This window comes from Nymphalis io, chromosome 17 (assembly GCF_905147045.1).
Source record: "Nymphalis io chromosome 17, ilAglIoxx1.1, whole genome shotgun sequence".
Taxonomy (NCBI): domain Eukaryota; kingdom Metazoa; phylum Arthropoda; class Insecta; order Lepidoptera; family Nymphalidae; genus Nymphalis; species Nymphalis io.
The window spans coordinates 7,842,118-7,862,717 of NC_065904.1; the positions used below are offsets into that span (position 1 = coordinate 7,842,118).

The following is a 20,600-nucleotide window of genomic DNA, read 5'->3' on the forward strand; positions in this document are numbered from 1 at the left end:
GATTGAAGGGTAAATACTATTTTGATTGAAACTTCTTTGTCCGCATTAATAGTCACATTTAATGAATCCATCTCGTACAGTACTATTAAAACTATTACATATGTTTAAAATATTATGCATACATACGTATTCGATTACAACAGGAAAACAAACTTTAATACATATATTTGTACATAAATCTCTCCATTTGGCTTATAAGCTATACACAAAAATACCTGATTATAATATTAACTAATATCTAAATAGAAATTTGTTGCAAATTGAAATAAATAATATGTCAATAAATAAAATTAACTTTCTACTCCAAGTAGTTGTTATATAACATATAATCATGAATAAATAATGTACATAAATTATATACATGAAATATATAAGATTTAGGAACATGTTTATTTGATTTCTATTATTTTCAAAATAGTTACGGGAGGGTATGAAAAGTTATTTTGTCTATATTACGATATTAAATTTATAATTTTTATTAATTTACAAATAGATTAACGAAACACATCGACTATTCAATAAGGATTTAACGTCACCTGTCATTCCTTCCTAGTAATACATTTTATTTCTAGGGAGGAATGACAGGTGGCGCCACGAATACTGATTTACAGTGCGTTCTCGTAGGAGACCGTAGGATGTTCGTCTCATGCTGAGAAGGCCAGTAGGGCCGACACCAATATACAATTAAGAATAAAAATAGTTACGAGTAAATGTCCTTCGATTGCAGGTGATATTTTTTAAAGAATTAGAGTTTATTACACTTTGTTGCTCTACTACGGGTTGGTGGATACGCGTGTTAAAATGTCTTTCCGACACCTGTGGGTTTTTTACGTCGAGTAGAAAAGTGGTCTGATTTTTAAATAGGTATAAATATACCGTAAATCAAACATTATTTTCTATGTACATAATCTTATTCCCATAGCATGATTAATTAAAAACGGTAATTTTAAAGTGTATAGAACTAGATAAACAAAAATTATGTGTAATTTTTGTATTTTAAATTTATATGACAAACACTCGAATCGTAATGTGATGAATCGTAAATTAGAGTGTTTACTTTTTAATGATTTGAAAGAAGTCATATAATTGCAGTTATCATATTAATACATTTTAAATAATATAAAAACTGCTTTTTTATTGTGCCTAAATTTTTGTTTTCAATATCGATTCATCCTTTACGGTAAAATAATTCGATTAGTAATTCATTCGGTTTTATTATTAACTACTTCTCTAGAATCTTCACCGTACCCATGCTACGTAAGAAATATATACAGTTATTATTCTAATATTATTCCATTTAAATTATTGTACTTTAATACGTGATCTGACATTTAATTCACACTGTTGATTTGTACGTTAATTTTTTCGCGATCCAACTCGACGCATGCGTCAGCAGTACTATTACGAATATCGTAGACAACGCTTGTACTGAAAACACCGTAGCGACAAAGTCGTATAGTAACTTTGGTGAAAAAACTGTCCATACGAATAAATGATGCCTAAACAAAATTGCTATGAAACAGTATATTACGAGCTGGTATACCCTTTGCAAGGCGAAAATATTTATCACTCTCCACACCGATTCTAAATACCTGGAAACAAATAGTTAATATCAGTTTATCATATATTATACCAGTTTTATACAGTAGGTGCAGAAGTCAGGGAGAAACGTCACTAACAATTGAGCCCTAACAGGTCTAACCCCTAACATGCTAGACAACTGACCAACGGCTGGAATAGCCTAGTACCTTAGGAGTTTAAACTACTCTTAAATCTCTGGCGCGAACCATTGGCCCTCGACGACTATTGGCCCTCGACGTTTGAGCGGCGAGGATGACCATGCAAGTTAGAAATAAGAAATTTTGCCTGATAATCTCAGGATGAAAACGTGGATAATGGACTTAGTTTAAAAATACAGAATGACTATTTTAAGTTTCCTGCTAATAAGGATTTAAATACAACGAACACTGTTTTTAAATATTCCCGAGCGGAGGGGAAGGATTCGCAAAAGCAATCGTTTGGTATAAGAGTATGTTGTGCACCAGAACGATTTCGGTTACGGCAACAATTCTTCCTATTCTTATAGTGCACATGCTTGCGCGCTTCCAAATCTTAAAATAATAGTGCTCTCTTTATTCTCACAATCATATAATCTGATAGGACGGCGGATCGGCCAGATCTCCAGAAATAAGTGTTCGAACAAACTTTTGGTAATACTAGGCCACATAGAAGAAAGAAAATCTAGATTGCACCCATTGGGTAAGTCTTCAAAGCTACCGCAAGCACAGAAAGAATCCCAATTACTGGTGGTAGAGCTCTGTGCAAGCTCGTCTGGGTAGGTACCACCCACTCATCAGATACTATACCGCAAAACAGCAGTACTCGGTATTGTTGTGTTCCGGTTTGAAGGTTGAGTGCGCCAGGGTGAGTGAGCCAGTGTAATTACAGGCACAAGGGACATAACATCTTAGTTCTCAAGGTTGGTGGCGCATTGGTGATGTAAGCAATGGTTAACATTTCTTACAATGCCAATGTCTATGGGCGTCGGTGACCACTTACCATCAGGTGGCCCATATGCTCGTCCGCCTTCGTATTCTATAAAAAAAAAATACATATAAAATATTCCGATATCACTAACAAGTAAGGAAATAAAGGAGTACCGACCCGTGCCAGTGCGCGGCGCGCGCGGCGGCGGCGCAGAGCAGCTGCGCGGCGGCCAGCGCGGGCGCGGCGTACGCGTGCAGCCCCACGCGCAGCGCCACGCGCGCCGCGCTGTACGCGCGCAGCCCCACGTAGCCCGCGCCCAGCTCCACGGACGCCAGGCTGTTCGAGTTGCCCTGCCGACACCGTGCCGAACTTTTTAGTGTGCGGGCCGGGTTCACTTCTTTACTTAGATCGATGCTTTACTTTCGAAAAACGTGCGAAGTTTTTGCGCAGATGTCGTTCACGTTCGGCCTTCCCACTGGCGAGCCGTAGCCGGGCAGTAGTTAGCGTTGAGCTTGGGTAGATTTCGCATTATAATCTATCTTAGTGAGTGCCCAGCTTCTTATCAAAATGTTTAAGTTAAAAGTAATCCCGGCATTTAGTAAAAATTAAGCTCAACGCGACATCTTGTGCAGTAGAAACTAACCTAACCCAATTCGCTTGCATAAATACAAAAATTTCTAAATTAAAAATAATCGACCAGTAGCCCATTCCAATGGTAGTAGGAATATTTCATGCGACTTTCTAATCGCTTTGCTATATTATACACTACAAATAATTGTAGATAAAAATATATCTTTATTTATTGAACGAACTAGCCGAACGAACTAGAACGGGGTAAAAAGGCCAAAATATGTTATTTTTGTTATATTTTATCTGTTATAAAGCGTGACAAAGTATGAAATATTTACAAAATACACAATTTTTCGTATTTAAGATATTAGTACGATTATTATTATAAAAGAAATTAAAGGTAAATTGATATACTGAATTATTGTAATGCCTCCTTATATACTATTTTAGATGTAGTATTTCCATTTGCTAAGCTAACGATGTGTTAGGACTTAACATGACACGTGAACATGCTACATACAGTTGCCCGTGGGTGAAGCAGCGGCAAGTAATAGAAAAAATACAACCCTTCTAATCTAATTAATAAGGATAAAATTAAACAATTAAAAGCAAACTTATATATATATATATATAACTTATATATATATATATATATATACTTAAATATGTATATATATATTTAAGGTGATTAGCAGGGTTGTTATATTATTAATGTAAATTATAATAATGAAATAAATCATAACAATCAGACGAAACGACTGCAGAATAACGATAACGCAAATTTGAACGAAACGCGAAAGCTAATATGTACGTCAGAAAGTCACTACTCCGGAAATTCTGGACACCGCGATTCAGAAATTGACTTATTTAGCACACCGCCATCTATGGGCTAATGAGCGCAACATATATTATAACAACAAACATACGTACGTTTTTATAACTTTTGATAGGCTCAACCGATTTTGATAATAAAAAACTAAACGGAACCTTTCAATTTGTAATATTTAGCCGTTTCTAAGATTAGCCTGGACAAATAATTAAAAATTTTAAAAATGATGGTTTTGTTTTTTGGTAACTCGCAAACAGCCATATTCACTTTAAAATAGGCAGTTATTTTACTTACTTACTTAATCACAGATAAACTTAAATTGTATTTATTTGTACAGATTATATCCATTTTAATTTTACTTCAAGAGTTCTGATAATAAATTCGCCAACACCCAAAACGCTATTTCGCGAATCCATAATAAATACCATAGATTATTTTTAAACTCGACCAATAATGTCATCTCAGCTCAAGGTCTTAGTGGATTATATATTTACTTCACCTGTCATTAAAATTTACTCAAAAAAAAAAAACTACACATACCTGATAAAAGAAAAACAGGACTCCAATCCAAAGGTGAACGAGCGAATTGCTCAGTACATCTAAAATTTCCGTATCCTTTCTCTTTCTAGCGTCCAACAGTTTATGGTCTAAGCACTTTGACGTCAGCTTGCAGGTAAAATAAATGCTCGGGACCATTATCACGTTATGCGGCTTCATTAGTAGAATTATTATTAACATTAAATCATTGAACATGATATGAGTGATCGATCGAGCGAGGTTCAGCTTCACTTCATCTATATTCCAAGGCTCCTCCACTCTATCGTAGAAAATATCTTCATTCTTTGCTTTGGGCTTGTTGTATGCAAATTTATTGTCACTCTTCAATGGAAAGCCGCACGATTTAAAGATTCCAATGTAAGTGAGAAGCTCGAAGATCACTTGGCTTATCAGTAGTCCCCAAAATATATTAACTATTATAACGGGGTCAAAGGTCTTTATGATGGGGAAGGGCGACCCTAAAGCGTTGGTCGCGATCCGGTGGCAGAATATGCACGCCGTTGCCAAAATAGTTAGCGCCGAGTGTGTCTGCATATAATTGTTCATGAAGCGAATGTTCCAAAGGCATATTGATAAAGTTAGAAGACTGCCTGAAAAAATTGAATTAGGCAATGTTAATATGAGATTTATAATATATTCATAGTGTCAAGGGAAAATGTAAGGAATTCACTTGAATCATAACAATATTGATGGGTTTAATATTGAAAAAAATAACATATATTGCATATGTTAAAAATAATTTAAAAAGGGAAAATAATCTAACCAGTACACAAATATAATTAATTAGAGAAGTTACATGAAGTGCAAATAAATTATGTGGGTACTTTAAATGTATTTGTATGATAAAATTTATGAAAGGTGGTATGCTAACTGATTTAATGTTATTAATATTATAATTTTACTTTAATATACGTGCTGCTCTGACGTTTTATTTATTTATTTATATAATAATAATAATCCTCCAGACCGATTTCGGCCACGGCCAATCTCAAGAGAGATTAGCCAACTACGCAGGAGATATTATAGTGCATAAGTGTGTGCGCATACACAGGTGCACTCTCTTTCCTTAACTCTCATAATCCGATGGGACGGCAATCCGACACGACCGGAAAGAGTTCAGACGCAGGACCAACGGCTTTTCGTGCTTTCCGAGGACGGGAGTGTTCACACTTCCAACTTCCAGACTCCGGGCTGCTACTGAGAATTTTCTGACAGAAAAACCCAATAACTTTCATTGGCCCGACCTGGGAATTGAACCCAGGACCTCCAGATCTGAGGCCTTCTATCAAGCCACTAGACCAACGAGGCAGTCATTTATTTATTTATATAGTTAACCGATGAACGTGGGTTAAAACCCGGGCAAGCTCCTCTGAATTTTCACGTGCTTAATTTGTGTTTATAATTCATCTCTTGCTTTTCGGTGAAGGAAAACATCGCGAGGAAACCTGCATGTGTCTAATTTCATTGAAATTTTGCCACATGTGTATTCCACCAACCTGTATTGGAGCAGCGTGGTGGAATGAGCTTCAAACCTTCTCCTCAAAAAGGGAGAGGAGGCCTTAGCCCAGCAGTGGGACATTTACAGACTGTTACTTTATATTTACACAAATAGAACACAATCAGAACTTACATTAAAATTACCAACTTATAGAATTTTAAGCTAGATTACATTCCTAAACATGTGTATACGACATGATCATTAAAATAATATTAATAGAATCAGTTGCTCTTTGCAATATTTTCAATTATAATTATTTTATTAATGATAACCGATGATTGATGTTGTTACTGACCTTTATATTTTAAATATTTCTGTTTATACAAATTTACTATTTTAATAATTATTATTACGTGTTATATTATTTATAAATATATATTATTTACCTAAAACAAGATGTGCTTCTAGATAGAAAGCGTTTTCAGGCGAGTTCAACCAATCCGCTGTATCTGGGAGAAACAACCAACGATCCCCAGTTTGGTTCATTGTCCTTAAATATCTGAAAGTTGTAAAATTATGTTTGAATCAAATTAAATAATTACGTCCAATTAAAATAAAAAACACGGATAAATAAATAATTTCATAAAAAGCCACATATTATGACAGTTTAAAAATCGGGCGGCAGTTACACCTTTTTTTTATTTATAATTATAAAGCAGATGAGCAAAGTATAGACTAACACCACCCATAGACAAACTTAAGAACTTGATGTTATATCCCCTGTGCCTGCTATTACACTGGCTTCTCTTTTATACCGAAACAGAGCAACACACTTTTCCTCTTATTAGCGATAACAGCTCAGACGAGATCACCACCAGCAAAATACTGTTGACTTATTAAGGCTATGAAATCTTACCTATGCAAAGCGATCAACAGCACCCACTGGGGCACGATGCTGACACCGACCGAGCTCATTCGATTCTGTAGATCCGGTTTCTCCTGATATTCCGTGGCTCCCGACCATCGCTTCGTGAAATACATCACGACAACCACGATCGTCCGCACCAGGACGAAGAACATCAGCGTGTTCCAAAAGAAGTACCACGTCATGTGCTCCTCCTCTATGAAACTCGTGCCGAAGAACGACCAAGAATGAAAGAGCGTGCCGATGATCAGCAAATAGTCGATCGCGTTCAGATCGCTCAACGTGGAGAGATCTTTGATATTTTCTATTGTCGTCTTGACAATGAAGTATGTAACTGTTATCGTTACGGCCGCCGCTACAAATGCTATACTCCATTGCGGGCTGAAGGAACAGAACTGGCTCTTCGTTTCCGTTATAAAACAGGATATGATCAGTGTGAAAGCGGAAATGACCAGTACGATCACGAATGCGATCAATGAACTGGCTTTTGATTGGCGTTGTAACTTTGGCAAGCTTATTTTTCTTCGTATTTCCGGTTGGAGAGAGAAGAGTGTTACGCAGAGGAGGGCCCCGGCTAGCTGGAGAATAAAAATTTTAAAACTTCAAAGATCAACCCATACTAACATAATCATCAGGTTTTATCTATATATTCTTTTAATGTATAATACAGTACAGTAACAGCCTGTGGATGTCCCACTGCTGGGCTAAGGCCTCCTCTCCTTTTTTTGAGGAGAAGGCTTTTAATGTATGTAAAAACAAAATTCTTTTAAAATAAATATTTTTTAAGGCTAAGACTACTTTCTGCATTGAAAAAATATTATAAAAAAATTATATTAATATTATGAATGTGAAAGTAACTCAGTCCTATTTGAAAGGACCTATTTTGATGAAATTTGGACTGCTTTTGTAACCCCCTAACACGCGGGCGAATAGAATAGAATATGTAACTCTTTTGGTGTACAATACTGGTGGTAGGGCTTTGTGCAAGCTCGTCTGGGTAGGTATCGCCCACTCATCAGATATTCTACCGCAAAACAGCAATACTTTGGCTATAAGCGATGGTTGACATTTCTTACAATGCCAATGTCTAAGGGCGTTTGGTGACCACTTACCATCAGTCAGGTAGCCCATATGCTCGTCCACCTTCCTATTCTATAAAAAAAAAAATCAATAAAGCGTACACCAAAAGAGTTACAGAACCATTTTAAACACAAACCAAAAAAACAAAACGAAAACTATTTTGTACAAAAGGCGGTCTTATCGCTAAAAGAGCGATCTCTTCCAGACAACCTTTGGGTGAAGGACATTAAATAAATAAATAAAGCGGTAAGGTGTCTCTACTGTATTAATCATCTCAATTTTTTTTTAAATAAATATACATAATAACATACATATATAATAAGAATACTAGTACAATAAAATTATTTGTAGTATTAGTATCGTTTTCGTACTTACAAGATACAAAATAACCGTAGCGACGATGAGAGAGAACATGTCGAAGTCCGTGGTCGTCTCTGTGAGGTACTTGGACATTTCCTCTAGAGATTCCTCGTAGAATTCCTTCGCTATCTTGGCGGCGCTCTGCTGTCCAGTGACCAAGTAATGGGCGAATTGCGTTTTAGCGCGTTCGAATTGTTTGTAAAATTCTGAAATAACAATGAAAGAATAATAATAATAATATCCTGGGACATTTTTCACACACAATCCCAAACTAAGCTTGTACAGAGCTTGTACTATGGCAACCAGACAATTGATACTACATATACTATTTTTCTTGTGTTAATACATACTTATATAGATAATTACCCCCAGACTCAGGACAAACAGACATGTTCATGCACACAAATGTCTGTCCTGGGTGGGAATCGAAACCACAACTTTCGTGAAAGCAAGTATCTACCAATCACACCACCGGCCCGTCTAATGAGAGCGTTAGAGCGTCGTCAAATCCTTATATATTAATGTTTGATTTAAAAATTAAATAATCAGCAATATAGTACCAAATATGGCAATACATTTATGTAAATGAGGAAAAGTAATGGACTAAGAATATACCCTTGAGGAATCCCTACATTTGTTGGAGAACTGCGAGGTCGGTTACCGTTACGATTCGACTGTCAAATTATAAAATATGTTAAATCTGTAAAATATTATTATTGTAATTTTTGTCTTTTTACTATTTATTGTTTTGTATTTATGATTCCTGTTCGGTCGAAATAAATGATTTTATTATTATTATTATTATTATTATAAATATCGATTTTTTACTATATTTACTATTTTGTACTAATTGAACAATTGAAATAATTTCGATTACGGGTTGATAAAGCTATCTTTTTTGCTTTTAATCTAGACCGAGATTAGTTATCGTGGAAACAGTTTATCTTCGATCTTCGATTTTCGATAGATGTAATAGTAAATTGGGCAAAAGCTTCATTTTAATTTAAATAAATACTATTTTTTTTGAAAAGTAAGACAAATATATCTTCTTACTCTGTAATTACTATGGAGATCGTTGACGAGGTCGACCAACATTTTTTTTTTACAATTAATAGGCCAGCGTTTGACCGTTGACGTGCCTGATGTTAAGCATCGACACGGTCTAGGATGTAGCACGCTTGCCGATAAGAAACCTGTTTACTCTGCATTTGAAGTCACCAACATTGTACCTATCAGGACATATGGACTCAGGCAAAGCATTCCATAGTTTCGCAGTGCGAATGATGAATATTCATTAGATTCAAAGCGCTTCGTACGTAGGCGGGGAATTTCCTGGCCATCGTTTGCCTGGCCATTCGATAGTAAAAAACATAAAGAGATGATTTCCATTAAATATTACTAATAATAATATAAGTTGAAATGTGACAATCGAACAATCTAAATCAATGTAAGAGCCGAGCGGCGTGACGTCGTCTCACCCTTGTCGGTGGCGGGCACGAGGCGCGCGGACCGCTCGGCCAGCACGTGCAGCAGGTAGAGGTGCTGGCGCGGGTCGGCCGGCAGCAGCGCCGCCAGCACGCGGCCCGCGCTGTCGCCCGGCGGCGGCGCGCCCAGCAGCCACGCCAGCGACGGCGCCACGTCCGTCTGCGACACCGTGCCGCCGCCCGCCCTGCGGCACGCCCAGCGTCACGTCTGCCCACCGGCTATTTATTCATTATACGCCACAGGGGTAAACTAACTCGTGCGGGCAGCGGAAGCCGTCGTTCGAGAGCAAGACGAGGGGCACGAGCAGCTCCGCGGGGGAGGCGCCGCCGTGGCCGCCCGCGTCGCGCATGCCGTGGTCGCCGCACACCAGCAGGACGGCCTTGCGGTCCTGCGGGCAGGGATGGCAGGGTTTGAACGAGATCGATCAACGGGTTAGGAACTTATTTCACCACCTGTGACAGAATTTCAGCCGACACGTGCATGCTTCCTCACAATATTTTCCTTCTCCACTGAGCAGGACATGAGTGATAAATAAAATTAAGCACATAAATAAGCCCCACGCAGACTTCATACCCCTTGTGCTCTGTTTTTACTGAGAAAAGTCACACAGGTCTGGTCAGCAAGACGTCTTGTCGCGCATTGATATTTTAGGCGACGGTTGCGTTTTGATTCGCGAGCATTAATAACGTAGTTTTTTTTTTTAAATAATATTTTGAAAAATATAAATCGAATACTTCCTTGGAGTTGTATTATTTAACATACTGATGACAATAAAAAAAATCAGTGAGAAATCAGTTACAAAAACAGTGGATATTTTGTTTATTTATGTCTATTATTCCTAATTACTTCAAAAAAATATGAAGCGAAGAGGAAATGTTATGAATTATGTAACTATATATATATATTTTTAAAGATTTTTTTCGATATGAATTATAATGAAAAAAGGTTTTAAATAAACCCAAACTATCAACGCCTTAAAAATCAATGCTCTAGCTGTCTCTGGTCTTTTTCTGTAAAAAAATTAAATTAAACAAGTATAGTCACCCATTTTTGCATAGCATTGTATATTTTCTGGACTACGTCGTCCATTTCCAAAAGTTTAGGTTTTATTTTCGGACTCCTCGCTCCTTCCAAGTGTCCGATGTGATCGAGACCCAAATAGTGGAGGACGAGCAAATCAAACGGGGGTTTCTTTTTCTCATCTGGAGTTAGAATTTTATCGAGATGGCGTGTTACGTTGTTATCGACCTAGAAATAAAACATATTTCGTTAAAAGTCTAAACATGACAAATTATGATCTCCTTAAAAGCTGTGACACTTCCCAAATTATTTATAATATTAAATGAGCATGGACATATAAATTTATGTATGTGTATCTGTGTATCTCATATACCTCTAATACTCAGATATATATTGTATATCTATTTACTAATATTGTATTATAAATGTAAAAGTGAGATTGTTTGTTTTTTTTTTATAGAATAGGTAGGCGGACGACGTACGGATATGTACCACCTGATGGTAAGTGGTCACCAACGCCCATTCAACGATGGTTGATATTTCTTACAAAGCCAACCACATTGGCATTGTAAGAAATGTCAACCATCGCTTACATCGCCAATGCGCCACCAACCTTGAGACCTAAGATATTATGTCCCTTGTGCCTGTAATTACACTGGCTTGTTTGTTCGTTACACTTTCACGTCTTAACTACTCAACCGTTCATTGTCAAGTTTTGCATTCAAATTGTCGGTGGTACAGAAAAGGACAAAGGATATTAACACACCTTCCTCCCCATGATACACTGGTGGAAACTAGTATATAATAAATTTCATTGAATATAGTAAGTTTTCGACACTTACTTCTGTATAATCTGTGACAAAGAACGAAGTGGTGCCATCAGATTCCGTCCACAATCCAGGAAATAGTCTGAGCCACGTGTCGTCGCCGTACATGACGGTGCGACGGCCCTTCGCCGCCGCGACTCGCAACACGCTATCACCGACCACTGCGGGAGCGCCGAAGTTCAACGCTACATCCGCAAACGTCGATACACTTCCAGTCATCATAGCCTGAAGCACGATACAACGAATTTGTTAAAATAAAAAACTAAAATATTTTCTATTACAACCATTATCAATAAGCATGATCATATTGTATGTGATTTGTTTGTTTGACAGTCTTTTCATAAATTAAAAGTAAAAAGTAAAGTAGCAAATCATTATAAAGAATCATCACACAAATTTGTACAGGGAAATAATATTGCTATCTCTTTCACATGTGTGGGCTTAAAAAAAGATAGCAAGTATTTTGTTTTGTCAAATTAAATTTGTTCATAGGTTGAGTTTAAGTCCACTTTAAGTTCATGAAAATTACATGCAATGATGCTATGTCATTTTTTTTTTCATGACACCATTTCTACATTGGCATTTGTGACTTTACTTACTTTTTTCTAAGGCAATTTTTAGGAAAAGACTTAAATTTATATTATATGTAACTAGCGCTGTGATTGTTCATGCAAAACAAAACTATGTACACGCTGAAATAACTCTTAATTACAAGCAATAATGTCAACAATTGCTTATTCAATATTATATTAAATACAACATTTAGATACATTGCTCATTTGATGATTACGTAAAATGAAATATAGATTTTATGAAAAAAAAATTGTTAATTTCTAATAATGATTTTCTATTTTAATTGATACTACATAAAGTTTTATTAAATAACATTAATCTAAAGCCTATTCCAAGTACAGAAGAAGAAAAGAAAATTAAAAAAAGTCATTTATTTGATATAATTGCTCAATTATCATGAATAATTGCATAATTGATGAGGAATAGTAGATCAATGACTTTTTAAAAGCTAGCGTAGTTGTTATTGGAACTTTTGAAGCAAAATTAAAGAGAATATAAGCAGAACAGTCTATTTAAATACTTATACATTATTTTAAATTGTTTTAGTTGCATTATTAATACAGGTATAATAACCAATAACTATTAAACTGCTTTACATACCAGAGCTATTAGCATGGAATATATAAATCTAAGGTTTGTTTATCTTCACTCTTTCTTCGAATGAAAAAAGGTTTTATTTCAGTAGTAACTGATAAAATGTTAAATGAGTGTAATGGCCAAAATAATGATAGGTATGGTGCTAAATATTGTAGTGTCATTTAATCACAATACCAAAGAAAAAACTTTTTTGAACATAATTATATTGAAGAATATTTGTGCATCAAAAAATACAGATTATATATAAAAAAAAAAAACACAAATTGTTTTTTCTTTGGCACCAGCACCAAAAATAAAGCAACATGATATAATTACAAAAAGTGACACTTGCAAAGATATCCCTCCAGAAGTTTATTGTGCGCCTCCACTGTGCCTTTTCCTTCTTTCTGTCTGGTGACTGTGTAATATTTTGTGTATTAAATATAATGATTTTATAATAACAATATACAAATAATTCTTATAATTATTGTTTCTTAGCAATTATTTTTCTCAAAAAACAAGTAAAACATTTAAACTTTTTCTTTGGTTGTGTGACTACATAAAACAACTTTATAATTTATATTTATTTATATAAACTACATTCAGATTAAATATGAACTTAATTATTTTATATTAAAAATTTGCAAAATAACTGAATACCAATATAATGCGTTACCTTAATCCTTGGCATGGTAACTGTGGGAGGTTCAGCAACAGACACATAAAGGCATGCTGACTTATTTTTTACAAGTTCTCCAGTGAATGGCATGTACTCCTCTGTCGCAAAGTCATATCTTAAACCGTCTATCACCATCAGAATTACACTATTTTCACCAGAATTGTATACTTGTTGGCCATCAATACTAAAATTTATACATGTCTATTCAGTTATTTTTGGTTAGCTAAGAAATTAAACAATGAATTTTAAAAATAGAATGATAATTGGTTTTTTTCAAACTTATTAAAATATTCATAACTAATAACACATGCTTTATACTTTACAGATATCTACTCTTTAAATATAACTCACCTTACTCCATTAATAACATTTGGTAAATCATCCATAGTGGCCAGTTTGCCTGAATGATATTTCAATGGGAAAAAACCATATAGAAATAGGCATAAGGCTGCCAAGGCCGTTATTAGCAACCAAAGGCTTGTCCATCGATGCTGAAGCCAGTGCAACATAATTTTGAATTCGCTTATTCGCCGGTGTTGTTAACACGTTTAACCACGCACTTTCAATACTCGTGTGTTTCGTATCTACACAATCTTCCCCACTAATAAATGAAGTAATACACACTTATTACTTCATTTGTAACATTATCAGTATATCAGAATATTTTTGCAAGATAAGCTTGATCGGCTCAATTGCTGGTTTATTTTGTTTACGTTTTAAATTAAAGGTGGTACTGGGCGACGGTGTAAGGTATTTATATACGTGATGTGTGAAAATCGTATTGAAATTATGCAATTACTTCACATTTTATCCAAAATAATTAATAGGATTTAAAACAATTGATTATTGAAGATGCAGTTTGGTCCATGCATGTTTTTTATAAAATGTCAACTAACTTATTGATATTTAGATTTTTGACAGCTATCAATGTCAGTAATATTGTGATCCATTAAACTTTAATAATTAAATTAGAAAAGTTTTTAATTATTAGCAAAAATAAATCATATTTTTTTAAATATACACGTGTGTTGTTTGGGTGTAGCCTTCTTAAAATCGCCTTCTTAAGAAAATAAACGTCCGAAAGTAAAACTGAAATGCTAACTGCATTTTCTGAATACTGCATTCACAATTGCAGTCAGCAGCGCCATCTAGACATGCGTAACGATGCGCTGCGCCGTGCAGTTGCGCCAGCTCAGTTAACAGCGTCGGTGTGTTAGTTAATCATCTTTAAAATGTGTTGGCTTACAGCGCATGATTGATGATAATTAATATTGTAATAATAATCGTAAATAATTTCATTTTATTGCATTTTGCTCGAGTCTGTTTTCAGGTTTATGCCCAATGCGTATAATACAAATAAGCTCTGCACTAGTTAGTAAGCTTATATTGTAATATGAGGTGTTTTTTTCTAAGAAGAAATAAAGAAAGATTTAATATTATTATGATTTTTTTTTTAAAACGTAAAGCCATTGCATTGAAATAGTCATTGCAGAACTTGGATATGAGATTGTAGTATACGTATAGCATTATTTGAAATAATGTTTGTAGATGTATCATTGAGTATGTATGTACCATTTAAACATCTGAATCTAATAAATATATTTTTGTTTGAAGTGGCTTTAAGGTACATGTATACTAGATTAGAATTTTTTAACTTGGTAAAACTTATTTATCACTGTACTTATCTAAACTTATTCTTAGGGCCAACTACGAGGGGTGGTCAAAAGGGGAGGGGCGGTAATATAATCGAATAATATTTTTTCTTTTCAATATATCCACACTTAATTTTTGTCTAGGCCTTCAAAATTGCCGAATTAACTTCTTTATTGACGATGAATCATCATTAATCAAAAAAATCCACGAAGTTCTTTTATTGTTTTTGGAAATAAATAATAATCCGAGGGAGCTAGGTCTGTACTATAGGTAGATGATTTGTTGTTTTGTAACCACATTTTTGCAAGGCAGCCATTGTAACATGGCTCTTGTGAACGGGTGCGTTGGCTTGCAAAACCAGTACACCTCGAGTCCATATTCCTCGGTTTTTTGGCTTGAAGGCACCTTTTAATTTTCCAGTAGAGTGGCATAGTATCCACGTGTGATATTCAATCATTTTTCGTTGAATTGATTAACAAAATCGTAGTAGGATTGAATTCACAGCTACGTAAAGATTTTAATCATTACCATATTTACCAATTGTGTACTTACAAGAAATTTTACGGCAAATTTAATATTTACCTACAAATCAATTTCATATTTAAAATACGTGATATAATTCATTGCCATATTTACATCAAATATAACCAATTAAATTAGTGTTCAAAATTTCATGATTCTACATTCTTAAGAAGAAATAATAAAAGTTGAATGTCATGCTAAATGACATGAGTCTTATAATGGAAGAACTTCATCGTAATTTAATTTATCAACTACAATATATTAGTTTATTCTAACAAGTGTGCTACACCGACAAGTCATTGCACATAAGAAACAAAATTAAAAGTCCATAGGATACATTTTAAATAATATATATTTAAATAACAATATATATATTGCGAAGCTGGATAAGTTACACGTCAAACACATCTATGATTAATGTACGAATGACAACAAACCAATTACCTACTGCAGTTCTCGATTATGCTACTGTTTACAAAACGTGGTCTTCCACGTATTAGTACCCATATTTCGTTTACTGGTAGGTAGATATCTTAAGTCATTCGATATTAAGAAAATGTTATATCTCTATCAAGGTACTCAATTCAATAATTGATATTATTGCACATTCCATCGTAAGAATTTTTAATAATTATAAGTTTTTTCAGTGTTATACTACATAACATAATGAACTATTTAAAACCTTTATCCCAATATAGCCCTATCATAGTAACGATTTTTTAAATTTTAATCAAATGTTAGTGCATACATTTTATTATAATCATTGAGTTTATGTGGTTCCTCAGAAACTTTAACACAAATCTCTTTCAGTTTCTTATCTCTTAACACCGGAATTGTCGGAATGAATTAACTTGTAGCTGATTAGGTATGTTTTAGTGATAAATCTACTTTGAACGGCTGATTAATTGCTTAATCAATTGTCATCGCTCATCACTAAACGTCACACTTCGTCGAAATCAGATTGGATATTTAAAGGAATTTCGTTTGACAATACGAAACTAAATTAAGTATCTGTATCACTTGTTCATTGCCGCCCACCATTCCTGAACTGTTTATTCTCGAAAGACACCTACTGTTTTGAATGTATAATTATTTTTTCAGTCATGTACATACGTCATATACTACAGTGAGCATATTTTTTTATAAAATAAAATTTTAATGTAGTGTAACAAATTTAATCTATATGGTTTTTTAATTCTCGAATAATATTTTTTGTAGACAATTATAAATAAATATTATAAGGAATGATTTTAAGTACCTAAATAGTTCGCTAACGGCTCACGTATTTTCTTCGTTAGTGTTAGAAAATTCCAATAATCTTTCACGATTAAATATGGAGAGGATATGAAATGTAATCTATCCTATAAAATAGACGCTTACTAAATTTATTAAAAACTCACTGAATTTAGATTCTTTGATGATTTGGCCTAGTACTTGATAATAATGCTATAGATAGCGAGGTGCTTGGTTGGAAAGACCCAAAAACGCGTCTTTCAAACCAAATTTTGTCTCTAAATTCCTTCCGGTCATGTTGGATCATGAGAGTGCACTCGTGTTTCCATACCATTAACAAAATCAAAATTAACGATTAAATTTAATTTTGTCTCCTGTAAATAACAGGTAGAATGGTGTTATTATAATATTCAAGTTCAAGGTGCGCCGCTGAATCATTTCAGTGTGGGTCGCAGAAAAGTTCTATTTAAATCCGTTCTGAAATCTCGCACCGTAGTCTTACGAGCACTACGCAGCGCGCGCCTGCAACGAAACAAAACACTAAAAGGTACCAGAGTGTTTTTTTTTTAAATTATTATCATCGATTATTTAGTGCTTAAAACAAACAAAATAAGGCTGTATTTAATTTTTTTTCTCGTAAGTCAATATTTAGAAGTATCATGAATTCGTTTAAAATTTTAATTTACGTTGTTTTAAAAAAATATATGTTTTAATTTGTGCATTTTAACTATCTTGGTAATGTGTATGAAATACATAATTAATACCTCTTCAAATAAATAAATTAAAACGCTTAATTATATATTGTAATTGTCATAATAATAGGAAAACAAATCGAAATAAACTAATGACTCATTGAATATTTATTAATAAATGAACTATTTTTATCTGTGACAAAAGTAAGATTTGACTCGAAAGTTATTATCGTAAAGAAATTTAGTTCAGTCTGTTGCATCAGATCTAAAACTGTTTCCAGGTGAATCACTAGTGGAATCGTTCCAGACGTTTGTCTTTACAATAATCTCTATTTCAACTTCGTCTTAGTACAGATTTGCAAAACAAACAAACCAGGCGTAGCTATTATTCTAAATAGCTTTCGAAATTAAAAGTAAAGTTTTAATTAAAATTAAATTAAATTTTTAATTTAAATTAAAGTGTAATTACATGCACAAGGGACATAAAATCTTAGTTCCCAAGGTTGGTGGCGCATTGGCTATAAGCGATGGTTGACATTTCTTACAATGCCAATGTCTAAGAGCGTTTGGTGACCACTTACCATCAGGTGGTCCATATGCTCGTCCACCTTCCTATTCTATAAAAAAAAAAAATTAAGCACGGGTGACTTGATAACCAGTCTATTTGTTTTAAACGTCTGAATTCAAATAAGCGTTGGTTTATTATTGAATAAAAAAGAGTTGTCTTTTTAAATACAGAATTGGACTCACGTAAATCGATTATTATAAGTTTTTATTTTTGTTTTTAATTATGCACATTAATATTAAAAAAAAAACAGTGTAACAAAAACCATATTATTTATTACGACTATGAATACATTCAATTTTGATAATTTAGTTTGCCACTTACTTATATTATTATTTTTTAAAGACGACAGCACATTCTCATTCTGTCTCAATTACTTTAAATACATATTGATACTGATATTAATATTTCTGTAAGTTTTTACTGTAGTTCTGTAATATTTAATGAGGTAATAATAATAATAACAATGTTCTTAATTTAATATGTAGCATTACGTAGATTTGATGGACGCTGTTCATCGCCAAAAATACGCGCTACGAAAACAAACGATCGGTCGTGAGTGATGTTCATCGCTCACGTCAAAATAATGCATGCAATATTAGTTTCTTACATAATTTGAACACGTATCAGTATTATCATGTAAAATATATATAATTTTATGCTTTCATTCTAATTCTATAATATATTTTTGAATACGATCGTGTATTGTTCGTTTGAAAAGCAAAATGATATTTATTTTAGATGTCGATTGTCCCAATGATGTTCCGTGACTGGTGGGATGACTGGGAGCGTCCCTCTAGACTGTTGGACCAGCATTTCGGTGTGGGCCTCAGGAAGGACGACCTACTGTCCTCTCTTTCCAGCTTCCCATCCAGCTCTCTCCTAAGGAATTCATACTTCAGGCCCTGGAGAGCGAATCTCGCGAGACAAGAGTCCGCTTCTACTATTAATCTTACCAAGGAGAAATTTGAGGTAAGACGGATATATTTTTCCAAATTCGATATACTAACCTACTTAAAACGTACTTTCTTACCTATTTTAACCTTTGTGCAAGCTCGTCTGGGTAGGTACCAACCACTTATCAGATATTGTACCGCGAAACAGCAGTACTTGGTATAGTTGTGTTCCGGTTTGAAGGGTGAGTGAGCCAGTGTAACATCTTAGTTCCCAAGGTTGGCGGCGCCTTGGCGATTGAAGCGATGAATAACATTTCTTAAAATACCAATGTCTATGGGCGTTAGTGACCACTTACCATCAGGTGGCCCTTATGCTTGTTCGCCTACCTAATCTATAAAAAAAATCTCTATTCACAAAAAAAATTGTTTAAAATTTATTTTAAGCAGATAACTTACAATATTATAGCATATATTTATATTACCAATTTCAGTAAAATATAATCAATAAATATATTTCCAGGTCATATTAGATGTCCAACAATTCGCTCCTGAAGAAATAACAGTCAAAGCCTCCAATAACTCAGTCGTAGTCGAAGGCAAGCACGAGGAAAAGCAAGACGAGCACGGATTCATATCACGCCAGTTCACACGTAGATACATCCTTCCCACAGGCTATGAGCTGGTCGACCTCACTAGCACTCTATCCTCCGACGGAGTGCTCACCATAACAGCACCGAAGCGCCCTCCCCCGAACGCTGGAGAGAGGATAATTCCTATCATGAAAACCGGTCCAGCGAAGCAACCTCAGGCTCCCGTGACGGAACAGCCCCGCGAACAAACCGTCCCCATTGTCACTTCCCCCTAATAAATGAGACATCGATACAGTTAGATAAGGCAACGATCGAAATACTTTAAGCATTTATTTTTAACCCGCTGTTGGCCAACAACGGGAACGATTCGAAAACGAATTAGTTTATTCAAAAGAAATGCAAAACATCACTAATCTGTAAATGAACGTATAATATATTATACATTTTCTAAAGTAGTATTTTTATTATTTCTGAATGTATAGCACCTAACCTAAGCACATAAAAAGATCTTAGTTTTTTTTTTTTTATAATAAACGCATAAGTACCAAAGTTATATGTAACATTAAAAAAAACAAATGTTGTGAACCAACTTGTCAAGCGTGAGGTTGTTTCTTTAATCATAATAATAATTAAAATTTGCAACTCTCTATGTGCATAAGATGAAATGTATTTAATATATATACTAATAAAGTGAAGACGTTTTGAGTTGTGATGTCTAGCTGAAAAAAACTCTTAAATCAAAATACATAAAACTCTATCAGAATACGCAACACATTTCGGAAGTTTCATTATACAAGTAGATGTGCTTCGCATTTTTACTCGGTTTAAATTTAGACTATTGATGTGAAATCCGTGAATTTTACTTTCTTTTAAATAATATTACAGTATGTACCTACTTATAATTAATTCTTGGTACAACCCCATGATAAGAAAATAATAACTATTATATAAGAACATTTATATTTAAGTTTAATAACAAGCTACACATACATCTACATCTCAATAATAAATACACAAATGTGTCTGTAAATTATTGCCTAAT

The 20,600-nt window shown here is 34.3% G+C and overlaps 2 protein-coding genes across 3 annotated transcripts in view; one reads left to right on the forward strand and one right to left on the reverse strand.

Moving 5' to 3' along the window:
- The window catches only part of LOC126774882 (protein lethal(2)essential for life), a 101,996-nt gene extending 81,983 nt beyond the window's left edge, over positions 1–20,013 (forward strand). The window contains exons 1-3 of one of the 2 annotated variants that reach the window (XM_050496533.1): positions 17,230–17,362; positions 18,814–19,044; positions 19,489–20,013. In XM_050496533.1, coding sequence (XP_050352490.1) covers positions 18,814–19,044; positions 19,489–19,833 — 576 coding nt within the window. In that variant the 5' untranslated portion in view covers positions 17,230–17,362 and the 3' untranslated portion in view covers positions 19,834–20,013. Of the gene's footprint in view, positions 1–17,229; positions 17,363–18,811; positions 19,045–19,488 lie in introns of those variants that run through there. The other variant, XM_050496534.1, reaches the window with a different exon arrangement.
- On the reverse strand, positions 402–14,264 carry LOC126774817 (GPI ethanolamine phosphate transferase 2). The gene is made up of 13 exons (XM_050496429.1): positions 13,759–14,264; positions 13,405–13,591; positions 13,081–13,146; positions 11,595–11,804; positions 10,777–10,980; positions 9,987–10,120; positions 9,726–9,916; positions 8,263–8,453; positions 6,799–7,385; positions 6,329–6,441; positions 4,427–5,034; positions 2,665–2,837; positions 402–1,592 (listed from the first exon to the last, which is right to left on the reverse strand). Exons 1-13 carry the CDS (start codon positions 13,914–13,916, stop codon positions 1,337–1,339), a joined length of 3,078 nt encoding a protein of 1,025 aa, XP_050352386.1. The 5' UTR covers positions 13,917–14,264; the 3' UTR covers positions 402–1,336.
- Positions 20,014–20,600: the final 587 nt, after the last annotated feature.

Excerpts from the sequence above, each read along its gene's own strand:
- LOC126774817 (XM_050496429.1), bottom strand. The coding sequence starts at position 13,916 with ATGTTGCACTGGCTTCAGCATCGATGGACAAGCCTTTGGTTGCTAATA. Across the intron at positions 7,386-8,262 it reads CTACGGTTATTTTGTATCTT|CTAGCCGGGGCCCTCCTCTG; the intron begins GTAAGTACGAAA and ends TTTATTCTCCAG. Across the intron at positions 6,442-6,798 it reads CTGTTGATCGCTTTGCATAG|ATATTTAAGGACAATGAACC; the intron begins GTAAGATTTCAT and ends TACAACTTTCAG.